Consider the following 26836-nt stretch of genomic DNA (forward strand, 5'->3'; position numbering starts at 1 on the left):
TACTGGGGAAGATATCAGAATAGGGCATAATAACATACTGGGGAAGATATCAGCATAATAACATACTGGGAAGATAGGGCATAATAACATACTGGGGAAGATATCAGAATAGGGCATAATAACATACTGGGGAAGATATCAGAATAGGGCATAATAACATACTGGGGAAGATATCAGAATAGGGCATAATAACATACTGGGGATATCAGAAAGATATCAGATATCAGGGCATAATAACATACTGGGGAAGATATCAGAATAGGGCATAATAACATACTGGGGAAGATATCAGAATAGGGCATAATAACATACTGGGGAAGATATCAGAATAGGGCATAATAACATACTGGGGAAGATATCAGAATAGGGGCATAATAACATACTGGGGAAGATATCAGAATAGGGCATAATAACATACTGGGGAAGATATCAGAATAGGGCATAATAACATACTGGGGAAGATATCAGAATAGGCATAATAACATATAATAACATACTGGGGAAGATATCAGAATACTGGGGGGCATAATAACATACTGGGGAAGATATCAGAATAGGGCATAATAACATACTGGGGAAGATATCAGAATACTGGGGGATATCAGAATAATAACATACTGGGAAGATATCAGAATAGGGCATAATAACATACTGGGGAAGATATCAGAATAGGGCATAATAACATACTGGGGAAGATATCAGAATAGGGCATAATAACATACTGGGGAAGATATCAGAATAGGGCATAATAACATACTGGGGAAGATATCAGAATACTGGGGCATAATAACATACTGGGGAAGATATCAGAATAGGGCATAATAACATACTGGGGAAGATATCAGAATAGGGCATAATAACATACTGGGGAAGATATCAGAATAGGGCATAATAACATACTGGGGAAGATATCAGAATAGGGCATAATAACATACTAGGGCATAATAACATACTGGGGAAGATATCAGAATAGGGCATAATAACATACTGGGGAAGATATCAGAATAGGGCATAATAACATACTGGGGAAGATATCAGAATAGGGCATAATAACATACTGGGGAAGATATCAGAATAATAACATACTGGGGAAGATATCAGAATAGGGCATAATAACATACTGGGGAAGATATCAGAATAGGGCATAATAACATACTGGGGAAGATATCAGAATAGGGCATAATAACATACTGGGGAAGATATCAGAATAGGGGCATAATAACATACTGGGGAAGATATCAGAATAGGGGCATTGGGGAATAATAACATATTGTACGGAATAGATTTGTACTGTAGCAAAGCCATCTCTAGAGTAATATAAGGTTTCTTTCATGATCATGTGAAATGTCAATTGCTATTGAAAAAATAAATACAAATAAAAAAATAAAAAATACATGGAAATGCTGGGATGTGTTTTTCATAGATGTTAAAGGTAAGTATGATGCAACTCTGACAGTGATTCTGATGGATTACAATTCTCATGAGTATTAAAGATGCACTACACGTTTCACATAGACACTCAAACATGCAAATTATTATTTATTTGAACAGTACACATTATAGTCTCTTATACAGACATCGTACACACTCTCACTAAATCACATCTAATATCATACACAATATCATACACATCAACCTACTCAGATTTACTACACACAATATCTTGTCTCAATTTTCTAACTGTGGCATTGGCCCACAGGCAAACAGGCAATAAACAAACATATTTCTTTAATTCTAAATATCAGACATTTGAAAGCTCTAGTTTTTCCCTTCATAAGACCTCTGATGCAGTTTCTGGCTAAAGAGACAAGACTAACAAGGGAAATCCATGAACTAATAGTACAGGTAGATGGCAATAAAAACAATACTACAGAGATACAATATAAGTTGGAGGAAAAACAAAAAGAACTAGATGGAATATGGAGAAAAATGCACAAAATTCTTTCTGACTCTCCAATACAGGAGCTAACAAAAAGAATGTGCAGTTCTGAAGACGAAGTCATCTATGATTCTCCGAATGATATTTTAAAGGGGGAAGCTAATTATTTTAGGCAGATGTTCTCTTTTTCATCTCATCCACTGAATGAAGATTACGTTAAGGAATTATTTTCAAATAATATAAAAAAATGGACAATTAACAAAAAAGAAAGAAAGATCAGTGCCAAGGCCAAATCACAAAGGAATAACTTTTTGAGGCCTTTCCTTTCAGTCTGGAAAAACCCCCAGGGCTTGATGGCATTTCGGTAGAGGTATATCAAGTATTTTTTGATATACTATAAGCTCCATTGTTAAATTGTTGTAACTACTCCTATAGAAATGGTAGTCTGTCAGGTACTCAACAGGAAGGTCTGATTTCTCTATTATTAAAACAAGACCCAGATGGCAAATATAAAGACCCAGTCTATCTAAAAAAACTGGAGGCCCCTTACACTTCAATGTAGTGATGCAAAAATATTAGCAAAAAGGACTCAGGAAATAAAAGGGTTTAACCAGGTGTTGTTCATCCTGATCAGACAGGTTTTTTACATGAATGATACATTGGACATAATATACGACAACTACTGGAAATAATAGAACATCATGAAACACATAAGCCAGGAATGGTATTTATAGCGGATTCTGAAAAGGCATTTGGTAAAATAAGACTGGATTTGATTTAGAAATTCCTGGATTTTTTTCAATTTAGGTAATTCCCTTATAAAATGGGTAAAACAAATTGGTATAGCAACACCAGGTGTAAAATAGTAAATAACGGCTACTTCTCCGAGAGTTTTGAACTGTCAAGAGGAGCTAAACAAGGGTGTCCGCTGTCACCATATCTATTCGTTATGGACATCGAAATGCAAATTAATTACTGGACGGCTTCTGGATTTTTGTTTTTGATTCCGTCTCTAACAGTTGAAGTGTACCTATTATAAAAAATTACAACGACCTCTACATGCTTTGTAAGTAGGAAAACCTGCAAAATCGGCATATACTTGTTCTCCCCACTGTACATATCACAAAATATATAAATGAAGCTCTCCACAATGAATTTAATTAGAAAACTTGTAAAAAAAGAAAAAAGATCATGCAACCATGGAGAGGTACATACCTGTCTATTCATGTAAAAATTATAATTTTCTATCCAATACTACCAATTATATACATATCCTAGCTTCTGGGCCTGAGTAACAGGCAGTTCACTTTGGGCACCTCATTCATCCATTCTTCCGAATGCTTCCTCCTTGCCCGAAGAAGTTAATGTTACAATCCTTGTGTGTCTTAATCCTGAAAATATACAATGAAGGCTGTAGAAGGTTTTGATCCTAGGTTGCACTACCATTTTCAGCCTAAATTACTTTTGTTTTGTTTTGTAAAAAGTATTTTAGAGAATTCTGAACATGTATTTCCTCAGAAACCTATTTCTGTGGTGTTATTCATGTTATCAACCTTTGTATGATGAGTTGTTGAAGGAAATAAAAATGTACTTTGTTGAAGGAATACCAGCTGAATCCCAGATGAACTCTGACCTCATATAAAAACAAATCTGCTGGTTTTGCCAGTAGTGAACATGCTGAAATAGCTTTTGCTCAATATACTCATCATCAAAACCTGTCAGTGCTTCACTTGGTACAAAATGTGTTTCACCAAGTTAAAAATTAGCCGTACCATTAGCTTGAATGCCAATTACTTTGTTTTGTGCATAAACCCGAGAGACAAACTACAAATAAACATTCTAGCTCAGCAGATGTACCCTGGAAGGAAATCCTAATTCATGGAGAGCTATGAGGACGCTATCAAAGCACCATTTTCTTATTTAATCGTGGATTTAAAGTGGAATACTCCAGAACACCTGTGAATACTTGATATCGGCCCCAATTAATTGTCCGTTCCGATTAATCAGTCGAACTCTAAGCAGAAGAGAGAATTATGTTTAAGAGTTACTACAAAAAGACAAGATGAAGACGCCCCATTTCCAACACTAAGGATTCCACCCAATATCCCAGAGTCAGACAGAAAGGATTTATTAGTGGATTTGAGAGGGTTGGAAGAGTTGGGTTTGGATGAGGTGAATGGGGAGGAGTTATATAGGGGTGTGTCAAGGTTTTATATAAAGATACATTGATAAATAGAAAAGACACTCCTTGGAGGGTAAAACTGGGCCTTGATGACAAGGTAAAGCCAGCATGGAGAACACTGTACAGGGGACTGGTGATATGTAATGGAGGGTGTTGATGACAAGGTAAAGCCAGCATGGAGAACACTGTACAGGGGACTGGTGATATGTAATGAGGGTGATACATGGCTTCATTGCAGTTAATGCTTTTGTTTCTGTCATTAACTCAGATGTCGGAGATGGATGTCCTTTATGTAATACAAGAGAAACAATGTTTCACTGTTTGATGGAGTGTGAGAGGATAAAGCCTCTCTGAGATACTATAGTCTTTGTTTACAGCTGTAGGGGAGATGTTCAATAACACTATTTGATGGAGTGTGAGAGGATAAAGCCTCTCTCTGAGATACTAGAATCTTTGTTTACAGCTGTAGGGGAGATGTTCAATAACACTATTTGATGGAGTGTGAGAGGATAAAGCCTCTCTCTGAGATACTAGAATCTTTGTTTACAGCTGTAGGGGAGATGTTCAATAACACTATTTGATGGAGTGTGAGAGGATAAAGCCTCTCTCTGAGATACTAGAATCTTTGTTTACATCTGTAGGGGAGATTTTCAATAACACTGTTTTTATTTCAGGGTTTCAATATAGTAAGATATTGAAAATACAATGTCAAATGTTACATTTTATTTTGGGTCAAGATGATAAACAGAGGATCCATCTAAAACAGTATAAAACAAGATGATAAACAGAGGATCCATCAGTATAAAACAAGATGATAAACAGAGGATCCATCTAAAACAGTATAAAACAAGATGATAAACAGAGGATCCATCTAAAACAGTATAAAACAAGATGATAAACAGAGGATCCATCTAAAACAGTATAAAACAAGATGATAAACAGAGGATCCATCTAAAACAGTATAAAACAAGATGATAAACAGAGGATCCATCTAAAACAGTATAAAACAAGATGATAAACAGAGGATCCATCTAAACAGTATAAAACAAGATGATAAACAGAGGATCCATCTAAAACAGTATAAAACAAGATGATAAACAGAGGATCCATCTAAAACAGTATAAAACAAGATGATAAACAGAGGATCCATCTAAAACAGTATAAAACAAGATGATAAACAGAGGATCCATCTAAAACAGTATAAAACAAGATGATAAACAGAGGATCCATCAGTATAAAACAAGATGATAAACAGAGGATCCATCTAAAACAGTATAAAACAAGATGATAAACAGAGGATCCATCTAAAACAGTATAAAACAAGTGCAGTATGTTCTGAGAATGTTACTTTAACGTCAACTCATAACGTCACACTATAACTTCATGGGAGTCTTGTGGAAAGACTGCATGTTGTTTTGGGTGGATTGAGTGACGTCTTCATCAACATTTGCAGAATATTCCTGACATATTTTCACCTCTTGTCAGACGCCAATAGTCTAGTCGGCTGCAGACATTCATAAGGAGTTCTAGTAGTTTATTTGCCATTTGCAGGTTTTAAAAGTAATACATACATTGTAATTCCTTGTTGGATCTCTCACATATAGGACAGTACATACCAGTGGAGGCTGGTGAGGGGAGGACGGCTCATAATAATGTCTGGAACAGAGTGAATGAAATGGAACACATGGAAACCACGTGTTTGATACCATTCCACTTATTCCCCTCCAGCCATTACAAGCCTATCCTCCCCAATTAAGGTCCCACCAACCTTCATGAGAGTTTTTCAGATTTTTAGGTTTTGAAGTATCTGTGTTTGTGGGACCACTTGGTGCTGGAATGAGGTGTTTGGTCCTCATTTGAAAGTCATGTGTCAAGTTCCTCACAATTAACGAAGAATATGAGAATAATGTGTGTCCAGTGTGTGTGTATGTGTGTGTTTGTCCAGGATGTGTGTGTGTGTCCAGTGTGTGTTTGTCCAGGATGTGTGTGTGTGTATGTGTGAGAGTGTGAGAGAGACCTCTGTGTGTTTGTATGTGTGTGTGTGTGTGTGTGTGTGTGTGTGTGTGTGTGTGTGTGTGTGTGTGTGTGTGTGTGTGTGTGTGTGTGTGTGTGTGTGTGTGTGTGTGTGTGTGTGTGTGTGTGTGTGTGTGTGTGTGAGTCCTGTGTGTGTGTGTGTGTCCAGTGTGTGTGTCCAGTGTGTGTCCAGTGTGTGTGTCCAGTGTGTGTGTGAGAGTCCTGTGTGTGAGTGTGTGTCTGTGTGTCCAGGGTGTGTGTGCTTCCAGTGTGTGTGTTTTGTGTGTGTGTGTGTTTATGTGTGTGTGAGTGTGTGTGTTTATGTGCGTGCGTGTAGGTTTGTGTGTGTGTTTCCAGTGTGTGAGTGTGTGTGTTTATGTGTGTGGTGTGTTTGTCTGTGTGTCCAGTGTGTGTGTATGTGTGAGTCCAGTGTGTGCGTGTCTCCAGTGTGTGTGTCCAGTGTGTGTGTGTGTCCAGTGTGTGTGTGCTTGTGCGTGTGTGTGTGTGTGTTTTCAGTGTGTGTGTGTGTGCATGTTCAGTGTGTGTGTTTGTCCAGTGTGTGAGTGAGTGTCTGTCCAGAATGTGTGTGTGTCTAGTGTGTGTGTGTTTGTCTAGTGTGTCTGTTCAGTGAGTGTCTGTCAGAATGTGTGTGTTTGTCTAGTGTGTGAGTGAGTGTCTGTCCAGAATGTGTGTGTGTCTAGTGTGTGTGTGTTTGTCTAGTGTGTGAGTGAGTGTCTGTCCAGAATGTGTGTGTGTCCAGTGTGTGTTTGTCCAGTGTGTGAGTGAGTGTTTGTCCAGAATGTGTGTGTGTCCAGTGTGTGTGTCCAGTGTGTGTGGGTGTTTTCCAGTGTGTGTTTGTCCAGTGTGTGTGTTGTGTGTGTGTGTTCAGTGTGTGGTGTGTGTGTGTGTGTGTTTGTGTGATGGTGCCCAGTTTGTGTGTGTGTGTTTTGTGTGTGCGTGTTTGTCCAGTGTGTGCTTTCAGTATTTTCATGTGTGTGTGTGTGTGCGTGTGTTGTGTCCAGTGTGTGTGTGTGTGTCCAGTTTGTGTGTGTGTTCCTGAGTCCAGTGAGTATTTTCCGTGTGTGTTTGTGTGCGTGTTCAGCGTTTGTCCAGTGTGTGTGTGTGTGTGTGTGTGTGTGTGTTTTCAGTGTGTGTCCAGCATGTGTGTGTTTGTCCAGTGTGTGTGTGTGTGTGTGTGTGTGTGTCCAGTGTGTGTGTGTGTGTTTTCAGTGTGTGTCCAGAGTGTGTGTGTTTGTCCAGCGTGTGTGTGTGTGTTTTCAGTGTGTGTCCAGCGTGTGTTTGTTCGTCCAGTGTGTGTGTGTGTGTGTGTCCAGAGTGTCGATGTGTATCGTGTGTGTGTGTGTCCTGTGTGTGTGTGTGTGTGTGTCCAGTGTTTCGATGTGTATAGTGTGTGTGTCCAGTGTGTGTGTGTGTGTGTGTCTATTGTGTGTGTGTGAGTCCAGTGTGTGTGTATGTGTGTGTCAGTCATTGTGTGTGTGTGTGAGTCCAGTGTGTGTGTCCAGTGAGTATTTTCAGTGTGTGTTTGTGCCCAGTGTGTGTGTGTGTATATCCTGTGTGTGTGTGTGTGTGTGTGTTTGTGTGTGTGTGTTTGTGTTTGTGTGGGTGTTTGTGTGTGTGTGTGTGTGTGTGTGTGTGTGTGTGTGTGTGTGTGTGTGTGTGTGTGTGTGTGTGTGTGTGTGTGTGTGTGTGTGTGTGTGTGTGTGTGTGTGTGTGTGTGTGTGTGTGTGTGACCTGTTTGTGTGTGTCCAGTGTGTGTGCGTGAATGTCTGTCCAGTGTTTGCGTGTCCTGTGTGTGTGTCCTCTGTGTTTGTGTGTGTGTATGTGTCCAGTGTGTGTCCAGTGTGTGTGTGTCCAGTGTGTGTGTGTGAATGTACTTCCTGTGTGTGTGTGTCTCTGTTATTGTACAGGGACTCTGTCAACATAAACCCAAATCCCTGTGTGTGTTCGTGTGTGTGTGTGTGTGTATCACTTCAGGGACACTGAGGAGTCATAACAAACCCTAAACCCTGGATAGAGGGGCTCAGTGAATGTGGAGGTGAATGTGATCAGGTGGGTCAGTGTGTCAGAGGAGGCTCTATAGAAGGACAGAGTGCCGGCTGGCCAGTCCAGATACACTCCTACTCTGTGGGAGCTGGAGGAGGGGACGACTATGGTAGTGGGATTATTATTGTGCCAGGCAATGTAACTGTTGTCAGAGCAGAACAGACTCCAGGACTTGTCATTGTATCCAAGCCAACAGTCATCACCCCCTCCTCTCCTGCTGATTCCTTTATATGTCACTCCTATAACAGCCCCTCCACTCCACTCTACCTCCCAGTAACAGCGCCCAGTCAGACCCTCTCTACACAGCACCTGTCTCCAGTTCTCAAATCTCTCTGGGTGATCAGGATACGGCTGTTCCTCTCTCCCCATGTCACCTTTCTGTTCTCCTCAGACAGAGAGAGGCGTCTGTTTACTGTGTTTGGGTCCAGTGTGAGATCACAGACATCTGATGGATGAAACCAGACACAATATTAGAAATCATCATCATTCACATTAGAATGTTAACTCACTTTTCACTAATTCATTTAATGTAGATGTTTCTAGGTATCAAAAGGAGAAGTTAAGGTAACTTGAGACTTGTTGAATGATCATATGTTATACTGTATGGTAATATAAAACACACTTATTCCCATTAATTACACACACACACACACACACACACACACACACACACACACACACACACACACACACACACACACACACACACACACACACACACACACACACACACACACACACACACACACACACACACACACACACACACACACACACACACAGTCAAATCAACTCTTTGTAATCTTTGGTGTCCCTGATTTCTGCTTCTGTAGAACTACAGCTGATATTTAATATGACCAAGTAAGTAATGATGATGGTCTTTGACTTTGACTTAACTTGAATTAAGACTTATTCTTAGTCATATTCTTCACAGCAGTCAACACTCACATTTTCTAAGTCCAGGTTTCATTCTGTTCTCTCCACCATGTTCCACACTGTAGCGGTAAGCAGAAGAACAGACAGTCATTGAGGGGATACACCACACACACACACACACACACAACACACACACACACACACACACACACACACATCACATAACTTTGTCCAAGTGGTGGTCAGAATTTTGTCTTAACCAGCCTGATAAGTCAAACATGTCTGATATGAACATTGACATAAACCCTCTACATACTTGAGTTTCTCCAGTCTGCAGTGTGGATCCTCCAGTCCAGCAGAGAGCAGTCTGACCCCTGAGTCTCCCGGGTGATTGTAGCTCAGGTCCAGCTCTCTCAGGTGTGAGGGGTTTGACTTCAGAGCTGAGACCAGAGAAGCACAGCCTTCCTCTGTGACTAGACAGCCTGACAGCCTGCAAAGAGTCAAATCATATTTAAACCACACTGATATTATTTGGTGGTGAAAATAGAGGCAGTATGTTTTTTCAACATATTCAGATTCATCAGTGTCCTGAAACCTGCCATATCTATTCATAAATGAATGTATCATTATTAGAAATGCCACATTTTCTATTATAAATTATCATAATATTACTTGTAGAGAGAAAAATGGATAGTCAGTCAAAAGACAGACAGTGAGGTATCAGATTTAGATTGTATTGAGTATACAGTCCACACCATATCTATTTAGACAGTGAGGAATCAGATATAGATTGTATTGAGTATACAGTCCACACCATATCTATTTAGACAGTGAGGAATCAGATTTAGATTGTATTGAGTATACAGTCCACACCATATCTATTTAGACAGTGAGGTATCAGATTTAGATTGTATTGAGTATACAGTCCACACCATATCTATTTAGACAGTGAGGAATCAGATTTAGATTGTATTGAGTATACAGTCCACACCATATCTATTTAGACAGTGAGGTATCAGATTTAGATTGTATTGAGTATACAGTCCACACCATATCTATGTAGACAGTGAAGCTAACATTTTAAATTTAAACATTTCAACACCAACATTTTGGATTTGAGGTCAATTGTTTCATATGAGGTGACAGTTTATAATGTCACCTTTAATTTGAGGATATTTTAAGACATATGTGTTTCACTATTAAAAATGAAAACAATTTATGTTTCCAGTCTCCCCATTTGAAGAAGTCTTTAGTATTCTGACCAATTCACTAATAGTGTATTAAAATATTGAAAAATTTAGTTGTTTGTCGTAAACTCGTTGGTTGCATTTGCAGTTTGTTTTGGTTGTGTTTTTGGTTGTGTTTTGCCCAATAATAAAATGGTGGATGATGAGTGGAGTACTTTTCTGTCTAAGAGAGTAGATAACATGTTTCTAAACAATAATAAATTAATCCTGATGATGCCATGATTAAGAAAAATCATGAAAGAATCATGAATAATAATGAGTGAGGAAGTTACAGAGGCTACAACAAAACATGCTAACCTCTCACCATTACCAATAACAGACTACAACAAAACATGCTAACCTCTCACCATTACCAATAACAGAGGCTACAACAAAACATGCTAACCTCTCACCATTACCAATAACAGACTACAACAAAACATGCTAACCTCTCACCATTACCAATAACAGACTACAACAAAACATGCTAACTTCTCACCATTACCAATAACAGACTACAACAAAACATGCTAACCTCTCACCATTACCAATAACAGACTACAACAAAACATGCTAACCTCTCACCATTACCAATAACAGAGGCTACAACAAAACATGCTAACTTCTCACCATTACCAATAACAGACTACAACAAAACATGCTAACCTCTCACCATTACCAATAACAGAGGCTACAACAAAACATGCTAACTTCTCACCATTACCAATAACAGACTACAACAAAACATGCTAACCTCTCACCATTACCAATAACAGACTACAACAAAACATGCTAACCTCTCACCATTACCAATAACAGAGACTACAACAAAACATGCTAACCTCTCACCATTACCAATAACAGAGACTACAACAACACATGCTAACCTCTCACCATTACCAATAACAGAGGCTACAACTAAACATACTAACCTCTCACCATTACCAATAACAGAGACTACAACAAAACATACTAACCTCTCACCATTACCAATTACAGAGACTACAACAAAACATGCTAACCTCTCACCATTAACAATAACAGAGGCTACAACTAAACATACTAACCTCTCACCATTACCAATAACAGAGGCTACAACAAAACATGCTAACCTCTCACCATTACCAATAACAGAGACTACAACAAAACATGCTAACCTCTCACCATTACCAATAACAGAGACTACAACAAAACATGCTAACCTCTCACCATTACCAATAACAGAGACTACAACAACACATGCTAACCTCTCACCATTACCAATAACAGAGGCTACAACTAAACATACTAACCTCTCACCATTACCAATAACAGAGACTACAACAAAACATACTAACCTCTCACCATTACCAATTACAGAGACTACAACAAAACATGCTAACCTCTCACCATTAACAATAACAGAGGCTACAACAAAACATACTAACCTCTCACCATTACCAATAACAGAGACTACAACAAAACATGCTAACCTCTCACCATTACCAATAACAGAGACTACAACAAAACATGCTAACCTCTCACCATTACCAATAACAGAGACTACAACAAAACATGCTAACCTCTCACCATTACCAATAACAGAGACTACAACAAAACATGCTAACCTCTCACCATTACCAATAACAGAGGATACAACAAAACATGTTAACCTCTCACCATTACCAATAACAGAGACTACAACAAAACATGCTAACCTCTCACCATTACCAATAACAGAGACTACAACAAAACATGCTAACCTCTCACCATTACCAATAACAGAGACTACAACAAAACATGCTAACCTCTCACCATTACCAATAACAGAGACTACAACAAAACATGCTAACCTCTCACCATTACCAATAACAGAGACTACAACAAAACATGCTAACCTCTCACCATTACCAATAACAGAGACTACAACAAAACATGCTAACCTCTCACCATTACCAATAACAGAGACTACAACAAAACATACTAACCTCTCACCATTACCAATAACAGAGACTACAACAAAACATGCTAACCTCTCACCATTACCAATAACAGAGACTACAACAAAACATGCTAACCTCTCACCATTACCAATAACAGAGGGGGTCTGATCTTTGTGCCTCTGTAACTTCATCATTCATCATTATTCTCGATTCATTCATTATTATCCATAATCATGGTACCATCCACATGAATGTAGAAGTGTTCAGAAACATCTTCTATTCTTACTGACAATACAAGTGAAGTGACTCCAAAATGACAGGACATTATTCACCATCCAGTTTCTATTAGGAAAACATCCAAAACACAACCAAGACAAACTGCTAATTAATTCAAGTTAGTAGAATCACAAGCTTGATGTAATCACTGCAGGCATGGAATATGGGACCAAATACTAAACGTATGACTACTTTAATACACTATAAGTGAATATAACCGAATAATTACGACTTTTCAAAATGGGAGAACTACATACATAAAGTGCTTTCATATCTGATAATACTGACCTCAGAATCTCCAGTTTACAGTGGGGATTCCCCAGTCCAGCAGAGAGCAGCTTCACTCCTGAATCCTTCAGGTCATTGTTACTCAGGTCCAGCTCTCTCAGGTGTGAGGGGTTTGACCTCAGAGCTGAGACCAGAGAAGCACAGCCTTCCTCTGTGACTCCACAGCCTGACAGCCTGACAAAGAGATCATCATGACTTCACAAACACACTGTTAATTTAACACCAGTAGTGTAGAAGGACAATGGCAGATGCATTTGGTTTATTCTCTCAAACAAGATATTGATTCATCTTCCGTCTCCTAGAATTGTATGGTCATATTGTTATACTAATGTGAAAATCCATTAATTTATTGAATATGTTATTCAATATAATATTATATACATATTATATTACATATTTTTCTCTAAACTGAATATTTCTTCCTGATGATTGGTTCTTATATGTCATTTTATTTACTCACAGAACAGCTCTGGAGGCTTTGACCACTGGCAGCAGCCTCAGAAGACCTTCCTCTGATCTGGAGTATTTCTTCAGGTCAAACACATCCAGCTCCTTTTCTGAAGTCAGCAACACAAAGACCAGAGCTGACCACTGTGCAGGTGACAGGTTGGGTTTTGAGAGACTTCCTGATCTCAGGTAGCTTTGGATCTCCTCCACTAGAGAATGGTCCTTCAGTTCATTCAGACAGTGGAACAGATTGATGCTCCTCTCTGGAGAGAGATTCTCCCTGATCTTCTCCTTGATGTACTTGACTGTTTCTTCATGGCTCTGTGAGCTGCTTCTTGTCTTTGTCAGTAGACCTCGTAAGTGCTTCTGATTGGACTCCAGTGAGAGGCCCAGAAGGAAGCGGAGGAAAAGGTCCAGGTTTCCTGTCTCACTTTGTAAGGCTTTATCCACAGCACTCTTGTAGACAGTAACTTCAGTCTTGTCTCTGAACATTGAAGAAAATATTTGGACTTTGTTTGAGTTTTGTCCATTAGATTCTCATTGTTGTTGATGAATGAGAGGAACACATATACAGCAGCCAGAAACTCCTGAATGCTCAGATGAACAAAGCAGTACACCTTGTCCTGGTACAGCCCACATTCCTCTTTAAAGAGCTGTGTGCACAATCCTGAGTACACTGAGGCTTCATTGACATCAATGCCAGCTTCTTTCAGGTCTTTTTCATAGAAAATCTGATTGCCATTCACAAGCTGTTGAAAAGCCAGTTTTCCCAGTGACAGAATGCTCTCTTTATTCCAGTGTGGACCTGTCTCTTCTTTCTCAAGATACTTTTCATTCTTCTGTTTGGTATGAAACATCACAAGGTGTGTGTACATCTCAGTCAGAGTCTTGGGCATCTCTTCTCTCTTATGTTTCAGCATGTATTCAAGGACTGTTGCAGAAATCCAACAGAAGACTGGAATGTGGCACATGATGTGGAGGCTCCTTGATGTCTTTATGTGTGAGATGATTCTGCTGGCCAGGTCCTCATCACTGAATCTCTTCCTGAAGTACTCCTCCTTCTGTGGGTCATTGAACCCTCGTACCTCTGTCACCTGGTCAACACACCCTGAAGGGATCTTATTGGCTGCTGCAGGTCGGGTAGTTATCCAGAGGAGAGCAGAGGGAAGCAGATTTCCCTTGATGAGATTTGTCAGCAGAACATCCACTGAGGTTGACTCTGTGACGTCACAACAGATCTTGTTCTTCTGGAAGTCTAGGGGCAGTCGGCACTCATCCAGACCATCAAAGATGAACAGAACTTTGTACTTGTTGTAGTTGGAGATTCTTGAATCTTTGGTTTCCATTGAGAAGTGATTAAGAAGTTCAATTAAAGTGTGTTTGTCCTCTTTCATCAAATTCAGCTCCCGAAAAGGGAATGAAAATACAAATTGGACATCCTGATTTGCTTTTCCTTCAGCCCAGTCCAGAATGAACTTCTGCACAGAGACTGTTTTTCCAATGCCAGCGACTCCCTTTGTCAGCACAGTTCTGATACGTTTGTCTTGTCCAGTTAAGGGTTTGAAGATGTCGTTACATTTGATTGCAGTCTCTGGTCTTGCTTGTTTCCTGGTTGTTGTCTCAATCTGTTTCAGCTCATGTTCCTTATTGACCTCTCCTGTTCCACCCTCTGTGATGTAGAGCTCTGTGTAGATCTTATTGAGAAGTGTTGGGTTTCCTTGTTTAGCGATCCCCTCAAATACACATTGAAACTTCTTCTTTAGATTAGATTTGAGTTCACGTTGGCAAATCACAGCAAGCTCATCTGAATGAAGAAATAACACAGAGGATATTAATATTACGTCATTACAGACTGGTGTTATTATTATTGTTATTATTATATTATTATTGCTATTATTGATGGTATTATTAATGTTCTCTCTCTAAATTAATCACCACAACACATCCCTGCTGCTACTCGATGAGGTCACTAGGTGTTGTGTTAAGGCTGCTACAATATCATTGAGTTACACAGCTACTTTAGCTGTACTTTAGCTACAGCTTTTAAATGTTATAAAACATCATTCAACATGAGTCAGACAGATCTTACATTTCTCCAGTGTGTCAGCAAGCTCCTTCTGGTTCATTTTCCTCAGGATGTGCAGTGTGATCTTCAGAGCCCCCTCTCTGGCACTGCTCTCCTGCTTCTCATCTTCAGCATCCACCACTTCCTTATCCTGCTTCTGACTCTCAAAGCCTTCTGGGAGTTCTGTACAAAGATTCCTCTTGAACAGCTTCAGCTCGTTCTTCACAAATGTCATAATTTTCTCTTCAAGCAACTGAAATAAATAAAGTAAATAAGTTAAGCAAGAAACAAAATGCTTTCTCATCAACACATTAATGAATGATTGACAGATCAACTTTACTTGAGGTAAACAAAAACAAATGTACATAACAGGACCACATACACTGAATATGGAGGCCAGGTCTGTTTGATGACTCTGGGAAGACTGACCACTGAGAATCTCTGACTCTGATCTCTCCTGTTGGTTTCTGTGGACAAAATGAAAACAACAACAATAAATGGGAAAATGGGAGGAGAAATGACTAGAGACAGTGTTGTTTAACTCACTGACCAGGACCCATGAGTTCTTCTTACCTTTGTTCAGTAGAAAAGTCTTCCTCTCTAAACATTATAGGAGGTTCCATAGACCGGTCACTCTTCATGGACACACAGCTGGGTACAGGGGTGGCTGGTCTCTCCTGCTTGATTGGTCTTCAACACAACAGAGACAAACATTACATCTCTCATCTCCTCTGAGCGAGCTCAGATATGGAAATTTGAGAAGAGTTTTATACCAAAACGCCATATATCACTTTACAGAAATGTTTGCAAATTAGCTTTGGTATATCGCACACTACAGTTGAGGTGCAATGAGAAAGTCATTCTGCTTTGAAAGATGATAAACTTGTAACGTCACTTTTGAGCAAATGTCCTTTGAATATTTTGGTACCTGCTGCAGAGCTCTTCTTTGTCTACAGGGCTTTACTTTGGCAGATAAATATATATATATATATATATATATATATATATATATATATATACACACAGTGGGGCAAAAATGAGTCAGCCACCAATTGTGCAAGTTCTCCCATTTAAAAAGATGAGAGAGGCCTGTAATTTTCATCATAGGTACATATGCCATACACTGCATCAAATTGGTCTGCATGGCTGTCGTCCCAGAAGGAAGCCTTACTCACACCTGAGACCTTGTAACACTAACGAGTCACATGACCACGGGAGGAAAAATGGCTAATTGGGCCCAATTTGGACATTTTGAGTGGACAGCACATCTACACTGTTATACAAGCTGTACACTCACTACTTTACACTGTAGCAAAGTGTCATTTCTTCAGTGTTGTCACATGAAAAGACATACTCAAATATTTACAAAAATGTGAGGGGTGTACTCACTTTTGTGATATACTGTATATATAATATATATATATTTAATTATCTAGATGTGTGGTGTTTTTAGTTGATGTCATTTGAATTGTCTGTTATGCTATAATGGTTATTTTAATTTTTAATTTTTATTTGTAAGTGGTAAAATGAACTAGAACATTTTGTCTTTTGCAATTCTGAGTAATTACTACTTTAGTAAATAATTACACATTATTCAGTACTGCTGCAGTTACTACATAATTCCAATAGATGGCCACATAAGACCACTAATGACATTTCAGAAGATTAGTTTAGTTTTCTCCCTGGATACACCACCACTCCCCTCACAGGAAAACTCCTGTGTGCTTCTTTCTGTCCCTTTCCACACTGCTAACACAAGAGGAAGGACTGACAAAGCATTTAACAGATTACTGTGAAGTAATATAATGATGATTCATGTTTATTATTACCTGGTTTTATGCTCATGTTTGAAATTATACTTCATTAATATAACAATTATCAATAAACCTGAACATTGATTCAGTCACCGCTGGTTGAGAAAAACACATTTCTCCAGTACATTCATTAATTAATTAATATAACGGTTATTAATAAGCATGAACATTAGTTCAGTCTCATCTGGTCGAGAAAAACATATTTTCCTAGTACATTCATGGTCAAATTAATCGACCAGCATCGAGCCGCTCTGCCTTCTCTCTCTAGTAGTCAACTCAGCCCCGCTAAAAAGCTGGTGTCACCACTCTGCCTTCTCTCTCTAGTAGTCAACTCTGCCTTCTCTCTCTAGTAGTCAACTCAGCCCCGCTAAAAGGCTGGTGTCACCACTCTGCCTTCTCTCTCTAGTAGTCAACTCAGCCCCGCTAAAAGGCTGGTGTCGTTACTCTGCCTTCTCTCTCTAGTAGTCAACTCAGCCCCGCTAAAAGGCTGGTGTCGTTACTCTGCCTTCTCTCTCTAGTAGTCAACTCAGCCCCGCTAAAAGGCTGGTGTCACCACTCTGCCTTCTCTCTCTAGTAGTCAACTCAGCCCCGCTAAAAGGCTGGTGTCGTTACTCTGCCTTCTCCGGGGGCATGTTGAGGTACATTTACTAACCGGGAGGGTTGAATAGTGTAATTAATTGACGGGTTGGAATACGCACTCTGTCTTTTCTATTCCGAGGTTGTTTACTCGCAATATCTGATATTAATATTATGTTTTATATGATGTACAATAATGTATGTTGATGCTAATATGATGTACAATAATGTATTTTGATGCTAATATGATGTACAATAATGTATGTTGATGCTAATGCTATGTACAATAATGTATGTTGATGCTAATATGATGTACAATAATGTATGTTGATGCTAATGCTATGTACAATAATGTATGTTGATGCTAATATGATGTACAATAATGTATGTTGATGCTAATATGATGTACAATAATGTATGTTGATGCTAATATGATGTACAATAATGTATGTTGATGCTAATGCTATGTACAATAATGTATGTTGATGCTAATATGATGTACAATAATGTATGTTGATGCTAATATGATGTACAATAATGTATGTTGATTCTAATATGATGTACAATAATGTATGTTGATGCTAATGCTATGTACAATAATATATGTTGATGCTAATATGATGTACAATTATGTATGTTGATGCTAATGCTATGTACAATAATGTATGTTGATGCTAATGCTATGTACAATAATGTATGTTGATGCTAATGCTATGTACAATAATGTATGTTGATGCTAATGCTATGTACAATAATGTATGTTGATGCTAATGCTATGTACAATAATGTATGTTGATGCTAATATGATGTACAATATTCAGTTATGTTTCCATATGATAACAATAGACTAATATATTCAATATGTTATAAACTATTGTTTTTTTAAACAGTTTCACTAATTAATTCTAATTAACTTAATCATGATGACCCCTCACTATTGACATTAGTTGCACTAATTGCACTGTTTGTCTACATAACCTGGTTCAAGTATTCATGACATCACGCTGAAGACACAGTGATGCTGAAACGTTGGTAAAAACCCAATAAATTACTGGGAGTTTATGTATGGAGTTTATATATGGAGTTTATACATGGAGTTTATATATGGAGTTTATACATGGAGTTTATATATGGAGTTTATATATGGAGTTTATATATGGAGTTTATATATGGAGTTTATACATGGAGTTTATATATGGAGTTTATATATGGAGTTTATATATGGAGTTTATACATGGAGTTTATATATGGAGTTTATATATGGAGTTTATATATGGAGTTTATACAGTATATGGAGTTTATATATGGAGTTTATACATGGAGTTTATATATGGAGTTTATATATGGAGTTTATACAGTATATGGAGTTTATATATGGAGTTTATACATGGAGTTTATATATGGAGTTTATATATGGAGTTTATACAGTATATGGAGTTTATATATGGAGTTTATATATGGAGTTTATATATGGAGTTTATACAGTATATGGAGTTTATACAGTATATGGAGTTTATATATGGAGTTTATACAGTATATGGAGTTTATATATGGAGTTTATACAGTATATGGAGTTTATATATGGAGTTTATATATGGAGTTTATATATGGAGTTTATACAGTATATGGAGTTTATATATGGAGTTTATACATGGAGTTTATATATGGAGTTTATATATGGAGTTTATACAGTATATGGAGTTTATATATGGAGTTTATTCATGGAGTTTATATATGGAGTTTATATATGGAGTTTATACAGTATATGGAGTTTATATATGGAGTTTATATATGGAGTTTATATATGGAGTTTATACAGTATATGGAGTTTATACAGTATATGGAGTTTATATATGGAGTTTATACAGTATATGGAGTTTATATATGGAGTTTATATATGGAGTTTATATATGGAGTTTATACAGCATATGGAGTTTATATATGGAGTTTATATATGGAGTTTATACAGTATATGGAGTTTATACAGTATATGGAGTTTATATATGGAGTTTATACAGTATATGGAGTTTATACATGGAGTTTATATATGGAGTTTATACATGGAGTTTATACATGGAGTTTATATATGGAGTTTATACATGGAGTTTATATATGGAGTTTATATATGGAGTTTATGTATGGAGTTTATATATGGAGTTTATATATGGAGTTTATACAGTATATGGAGTTTATACAGTATATGGAGTTTATATATGGAGTTTATATATGGAGTTTATACATGGAGTTTATACATGGAGTTTATATATGGAGTTTATACATGGAGTTTATATATGGAGTTTATATATGGAGTTTATGTATGGAGTTTATATGGAGTTTATATATGGAGTTTATACAGTATATGGAGTTTATACAGTATATGGAGTTTATATATGGAGTTTATATATGGAGTTTATATATGGAGTTTTATATATGGAGTTTATACAGTATATGGAGTTTATACAGTATATGGAGTTTATATATGGAGTTTATACAGTATATGGAGTTTATATATGGAGTTTTAGTATATGGAGTTTATATATGGAGTTTATATATGGAGTTTATACATGGAGTTTATATATGGAGTTTATACATGGAGTTTATATATGGAGTTTATATATGGAGTTTATACAGTATATGGAGTTTATATATGGAGTTTATATATGGAGTTTATACAGTATATGGAGTTTATATATGGAGTTTATATATGAAGTTTATACATGGATTTTATATATGGAGTTTATATATGGAGTTTATATATGGAGTTTATACATGGAGTTTATACATGGAGTTTATATATGGAGTTTATGTATGGAGTTTATATATGGAGTTTATACATGGAGTTTATGTATGGAGTTTATATATGGAGTTTATACAGTATATGGAGTTTATATATGGAGTTTATATATGGAGTTTATATAGTATATGGAGTTTATATATGGAGTTTATACAGTATATGGAGTTTATATATGGAGTTTATATATGGAGTTTATACAGTATATGGAGTTTATATATGGAGTTTTATACAGTATATGGAGTTTATATATGGAGTTTATATATATGGAGTTTATATATGGAGTTTATATATGGAGTTTATACAGTATATGGAGTTTATATATGGAGTTTATATATGGAGTTTATATATGGAGTTTATATATGGAGTTTATACATGGAGTTTATACATGGAGTTTATATATGGAGTTTATACATGGAGTTTATATATGGAGTTTATATATGGAGTTTATGTATGGAGTTTATATATGGAGTTTATATATGGAGTTTATACAGTATATGGAGTGCGACTCAATTTATCATTTATATCTTATAGTTTATTAGCCGTTAGCTAGAACCTCCACATAAAAAAATATCTGGGTGTGCTCCAGCTCATGTTTTCTATTGGAAAAACTATTGGAACCATTTCCCTGTTTAACCGCTAGGTGTTATGGGTATTATGACACCTCCACTGTGGAGCTCTATAAAACTATTGGAACCATTTCCCTGTTTGACCGCTAGGTGTTATGGGTATTATAACACCTCCACTGTGGGGCTCTATAAAACTATTGGAAACATTTCCCTGTTTGACCGCTAGGTGTTATGGGTATTATGACACCTCCACTGTGGGGCTTTATGGCGCAAATTAAATGGGATAATCTAGAGAATGTGACAATATTAGTTTAATCTTGCTGTGATGTTCTCAGTAAAATGTCACTAAAGTCTATTTAAAATGTAATGTCTTAGAACAGTAATATTTTACCCATCAGCCTTCATTTCTCATGAAAAAACACAACTGTGAAAAGATGGTGGACATTGTGTTTTGTATATAAACAATTCATAAAATCTTTAAAAAATGGTCCTCTCACCTCTTAGATTTGGTGCCATGTTCCCCAGAGACATTCCTTTTAGAGGCAGGGCCCCCCTTCTCTCTCTCCCCAGTGAGACTCATTTTAGGGCAGGGCCCCCCTCCTCTCTCTCCCCAGTGAGACTCATTTTAGAGGCAGGGCCCCCCTCCTCTCTCTCCCCAGTGAGACTCATTTTAGAGGCAGGGCCCCCTCCTCTCTCTCCCCAGAGAGACTCATTTTAGAGCACTGATCCCTAAACAGAGATCCAGCATGTTGGTTGTGGTTAACACAGTGACAACTAAACAGAGATCCAGCATGTTGGTTGTGGTTAACACAGTGACAACTAAACAGAGATCCAGCATGTTGGTTGTGGTTAACACAGTGACAACTAAACAGAGATCCAGCATGTTGGTTGTGGTTAACACAGTGACAACTAAACAGAGATCCAGCATGTTGGTTGTGGTTAACACAGTGACAACTAAACAGAGATCCAGCATGTTGGTTTGTTAACACAGTGACAACTAAACAGAGATCCAGCATGTTGGTTGTGACACAGTGAAACTAAACAGAGATCCAGCATGTTGGTTGTGGTTAACACAGTGACAACTAAACAGAGATCCAGCATGTTGGTTGTGGTTAACACAGTGACAACTAAACAGAGATCCAGCATGTTGGTTGGTTAACACAGTGACAACTAAACAGAGATCCAGCATGTTGGTTGTGGTTAACACAGTGACAACTAAACAGAGATCCAGCATGTTGGTTGTGGTTAACACAGTGACAACTAAACAGAGATCCAACATGTTGGTTGTGGTTAACACAGTGACAACTAAACAGAGATCCAACATGTTGGTTGTGGTTAACACAGTGACAACTAAACAGAGATCCAGCATGTTGGTTGTGGTTAACACAGTGACAACTAAACAGACATGTTGGTTGTGGTTAACACAGTGACAACTAAACAGAGATCCAGCATGTTGGTGTGGTTAACACAGTGACAACTAAACAGAGATCCAGCATGTTGGTTGTGGTTAACACAGTGACAACTAAACAGAGATCCAGCATGTTGGTTGTGGTTAACACAGTGACAACTAAACAGAGATCCAGCATGTTGGTTGTGGTTAACACAGTGACAACTAAACAGAGATCCAGCATGTTGGTTGTGGTTAACACAGTGACAACTAAACAGAGATCCAGCATGTTGGTTGTGGTTAACACAGTGACAACTAAACAGAGATCCAGCATGTTGGTTGTGGTTAACACAGTGACAACTAAACAGAGATCATGTTGGTTGTGGTTAAAAACAACATGTTGGTTGTGGTTAACACAGTGACAACTAAACAGAGATCCAGCATGTTGGTTGTGGTTAACACAGTGACAACTAAACAGAGATGCATGTTGTGGTTAACACAGTGACAACTAAACAGAGATCCAGCATGTTGGTTGTGGTTAACACAGTGACAACTAAACAGAGATCCAGCATGTTGGTTGTGGTTAACACAGTGACAACTAAACAGAGATCCAGCATGTTGGTTGTGGTTATTAACACAGTGACAACTAAACAGAGATACAACATGTTGGTTGTGGTTAACACAGTGACAACATGTTGGTTGTGGTTAAACAGAGATAAACAACATGTTGGTTGTGGTTAACACAGTGACAACTAAACAGAGATCCAGCATGTTGGTTGTGGTTATTAATCCACAGTGACAACTAAACAGAGATCCAGCATGTTGGTTGTGGTTAACACAGTGACAATTAATTATTGAAGGTCAATTGTTCTATTTGATGCATTATCTCTTAGAAATAAAACATTTACTAACAGACACATCCAAACAGTCAGGTGATATAATTAATAGATAACTAATACAAATAATACCAATATAAAAATAGTAATATTATTAATTATAATAATGTCTCTCTTTTAATACTTTCTCTCATTCTAGTGTGTTGCTTTGTTCAACAGGTATGATATTATGATGCTGTTACTGAATTCAGTTCATAATATTAATGTTAAAAAAAGTATGTTCAGTGGTTTCATACCAAATTACACAGGAAGCAGGAGATCATTGTAATATAGAAAACAACAAATGTTCTGATATTATGAAAAATGATTTAAAACTATGATAACCACTAATATGAACAACATGTTATTGAATGTGACTTGACTACACCCAGTTAGCTATATGAACAACATGTTATTGAATGTGACTTGACTACACCCAGTTAGCTATATGAACAACATGTTATTGAATGTGACTTGACTACACCCAGTTAGCTATATGAACAACATGTTATTGAATGTGACTTGACTACACCCAGTTAGCTATATGAACAACATGTTATTGAATGTGACTTGACTACACCCAGTTAGCTATATGAACAACATGTTATTGAATGTGACTTGACTACACCCAGTTAGCTATATGAACAACATGTTATTGAATGTGACTTGACTACACCCAGTTAGCTATATGAACAACATGTTATTGAATGTGACTTGACTACACCCAGTTAGCTATATGAACAACATGTTATTGAATGTGACTTGACTACACCCAGTTAGCGCCATTTTGTATGATTGAACTGTCACGTAGCTGTCCCAGGTGAAATGGACTGTTACATCTGAGTGTTTTACTGTCATTCACTATACTAAAATAACACCAGACATTGAATTTCTCTACACACTTTACAATAATCACTGGGAAGAGTCTTACCTTGTAGCCTGAATTCACAACCAGAACATGTCAAGTCATTGAGATATTTTCCGTTGTGCTGATGGAGCACCTCCGGATGACAAGTGTCTCTGTATCTATGTTCTAGGTTCAGTTGATCTTTGGATGCAATAATATCTGGTCAAAGTCTCGTGACACAACACCATAGTATATCATAAACATAACAGCAGTTGGCCAGTAAAGGCCATGAAATACCATAAAACAGGGTTCGTCAACTAGGTTTGGCTTCGGGACAATTGTTTTCTGAGTTAAAGTCGGTGGTCAGAACATAATTAACATATAATATGAGCACAGTGAAGAGGTCTACACTACAAATGGACATAATTAACATATAATATTAGCACAATGAATCAAATCAAATCAAATTTATTTATATAGCCCTTCGTACATCAGCTGATATCTCAAAGTGCTGTACAGAAACCCAGCCTAAAACCCCAAACAGCAAGCAATGCAGGTGTAGAAGCACGGTTGCTAGGAAAAACTCCCTGGAAAGTCCAAAACCTAGGAAGAAACCTAGAGAGGAACCAGGCTATGTGGGGTGGCCAGTCTTCTTCTGGCTGTGCCGGGTGGAGATTATAACATAACATGGCCAAGATGTTCTTATGTTCATAAATGACCAGCATGGTCCAATAATAATAAGGCAGAACAGTTGAAACTGGAGCAGCAGCACGGCCAGGTGGACTGGGGACAGCAAGGAGTCATCATGTCAGGTAGTCCTGAGGCATGGTCCTAGGGCTCAGGTCCTCTGAGAGAGAGAAAGAAAGAGAAAAGGAGAGAATTAGAGAGAGCAAACTTAAATTCACACAGTTCCGAATAGGACAGGAGAAATACTCCAGATATAACAAACTGACCCTAGCCCCCCGACACATAAACTACTGCAGCATAAATACTGGAGGCTGAGACAGGAGGGGTCAGGAGGGTTAGGGTTAGGGTTAGGGTTAGGGGTTAGGGTTAGGGGTTAGGGTTAGGGTTAGGGTTAGGGTTACCCTATGAAACCATAGGTCTGATACCATGTGATTGTGATTTCAAGACTAGTCATTCAACTGAGACTGCTCTCCTCTGTATCACGGAGGCGCTCCGCACTGCTAAAGCTAACTCTCTCTCCTCTGCTCTCATCCTTCTAAATGTATCGGCTGCCTTCGATACTGTGAACCATCAGATCCTCCTCTCCACCCTCTCCGAGTTGGGCATCTCCGGCGCGGCCCACGCTTGGATTGCGTCCTACCTGACAGGTCGCTCCTACCAGGTGGCGTGGCGAGAATCTGTCTCCTCACCACGCGCTCTCACCACTGGTGTCCCCCAGGGCTCTGTTCTAGGCCCTCTCCTATTCTCGCTATACACCAAGTCACTTGGCTCTGTCATAACCTCACATGGTCTCTCCTATCATTGCTATGCAGACGACACACAATTCATCTTCTCCTTTCCCCCTTCTGATGACCAGGTGGCGAATCGCATCTCTGCATGTCTGGCAGACATATCAGTGTGGATGACGGAACACCACCTCAAGCTGAACCTCGGCAAGACGGAGCTGCTCTTCCTCCCGGGGAAGGACTGCCCGTTCCATGATCTCGCCATCACGGTTGACAACTCCATTGTGTCCTCTTCCCAGAGCGCTAAGAACCTTGGCGTGATCCTGGACAACACCCTGTCGTTCTCAACCAACATCAAGGCGGTGGCCCGTTCCTGTAGGTTCATGCTCTACAACATCCGCAGAGTACGACCCTGCCTCACACAGGAAGCGGCGCAGGTCCTAATCCAGGCACTTGTCATCTCCCGTCTGGATTACTGCAACTCGCTGTTGGCTGGGCTCCCTGCCTGTGCCATTAAACCCCTTCAACTCATCCAGAATGCCGCAGCCCGTCTGGTGTTCAACCTTCCCAAGTTCTCTCCGTCACCCCGCTCCTCCGTTCTCTCCACTGGCTTCCAGTTGAAGCTCGCATCCGCTACAAGACCATGGTGCTTGCCTACGGAGCTGTGAGGGGAACGGCACCTCAGTACCTCCAGGCTCTGATCAGGCCCTACACCCAAACAAGGGCACTGCGTTCATCCACCTCTGGCCTGCTCGCCTCCCTACCATACATAAGGGAAGATTTCGGAAGATTTTTGGTTAGTGAGAAAGTCCATATTGCAAATGTACGGTCCCTTACTAGACGTCCGAAATCGTTTGTAAAATTCGCGGACGGCGTCGGGCCGAGCGGCAGGGCCGGACCTACCAGGAAGTCATCAAATGAACTTTGTCGGACATTCGGTTTCCGTTTTACAAAAATAATAAGATTTAGGTCATTTTTCCGATGTCCCGGAAATTCCCACAAGAGGGCATAAGCAATCATATTGCTATTGGACAAAACATCACGATTCACGACGGGGCCTTATCTCGAAAACTGAAAATATTTAGAAGCCGAAACTCGGTGAGCGTAGGGGCGGCATAATGGGCAGTTGGCCCCGAACAAGATGGCGTCTAGGCCTCAACGGTTTTTGAGTTATGGCCATTTATCTGGAATTAAAGGTCCAAAATGAAAATTGAGAAATTATTTTTCCACTTCACGTCAAAGTCAAGGAGCCTCCGGTGTCAATAAAAAAAGAACCAGCCATTTATCTATCGTCATTTAAGAGAAATCGTACAACGACACCTTGGTG

General features: G+C 38.6%; 2 protein-coding genes across 3 annotated transcripts in view; one reads left to right on the forward strand and one right to left on the reverse strand.

Moving 5' to 3' along the window:
* Positions 1-21631, reverse strand: part of LOC124018852 (NACHT, LRR and PYD domains-containing protein 12-like) — a 101308-nt gene extending 79677 nt beyond the window's left edge. Inside the window, 2 exon segments of the mRNA XM_046334146.1 lie at positions 15812-15928; positions 21486-21631. Coding sequence (XP_046190102.1) covers positions 15812-15928; positions 21486-21568 — 200 coding nt within the window. The 5' untranslated portion in view covers positions 21569-21631.
* The window catches only part of LOC124018858, a 292551-nt gene that overhangs the window by 25452 nt on the left and 240263 nt on the right, over positions 1-26836 (forward strand). The gene's annotated exons all lie outside the window — the stretch shown is intronic.

The sequence above is a fragment of the Oncorhynchus gorbuscha genome, unplaced genomic scaffold, assembly GCF_021184085.1.
Source record: "Oncorhynchus gorbuscha isolate QuinsamMale2020 ecotype Even-year unplaced genomic scaffold, OgorEven_v1.0 Un_scaffold_584, whole genome shotgun sequence".
NCBI lineage: Eukaryota > Metazoa > Chordata > Actinopteri > Salmoniformes > Salmonidae > Oncorhynchus > Oncorhynchus gorbuscha.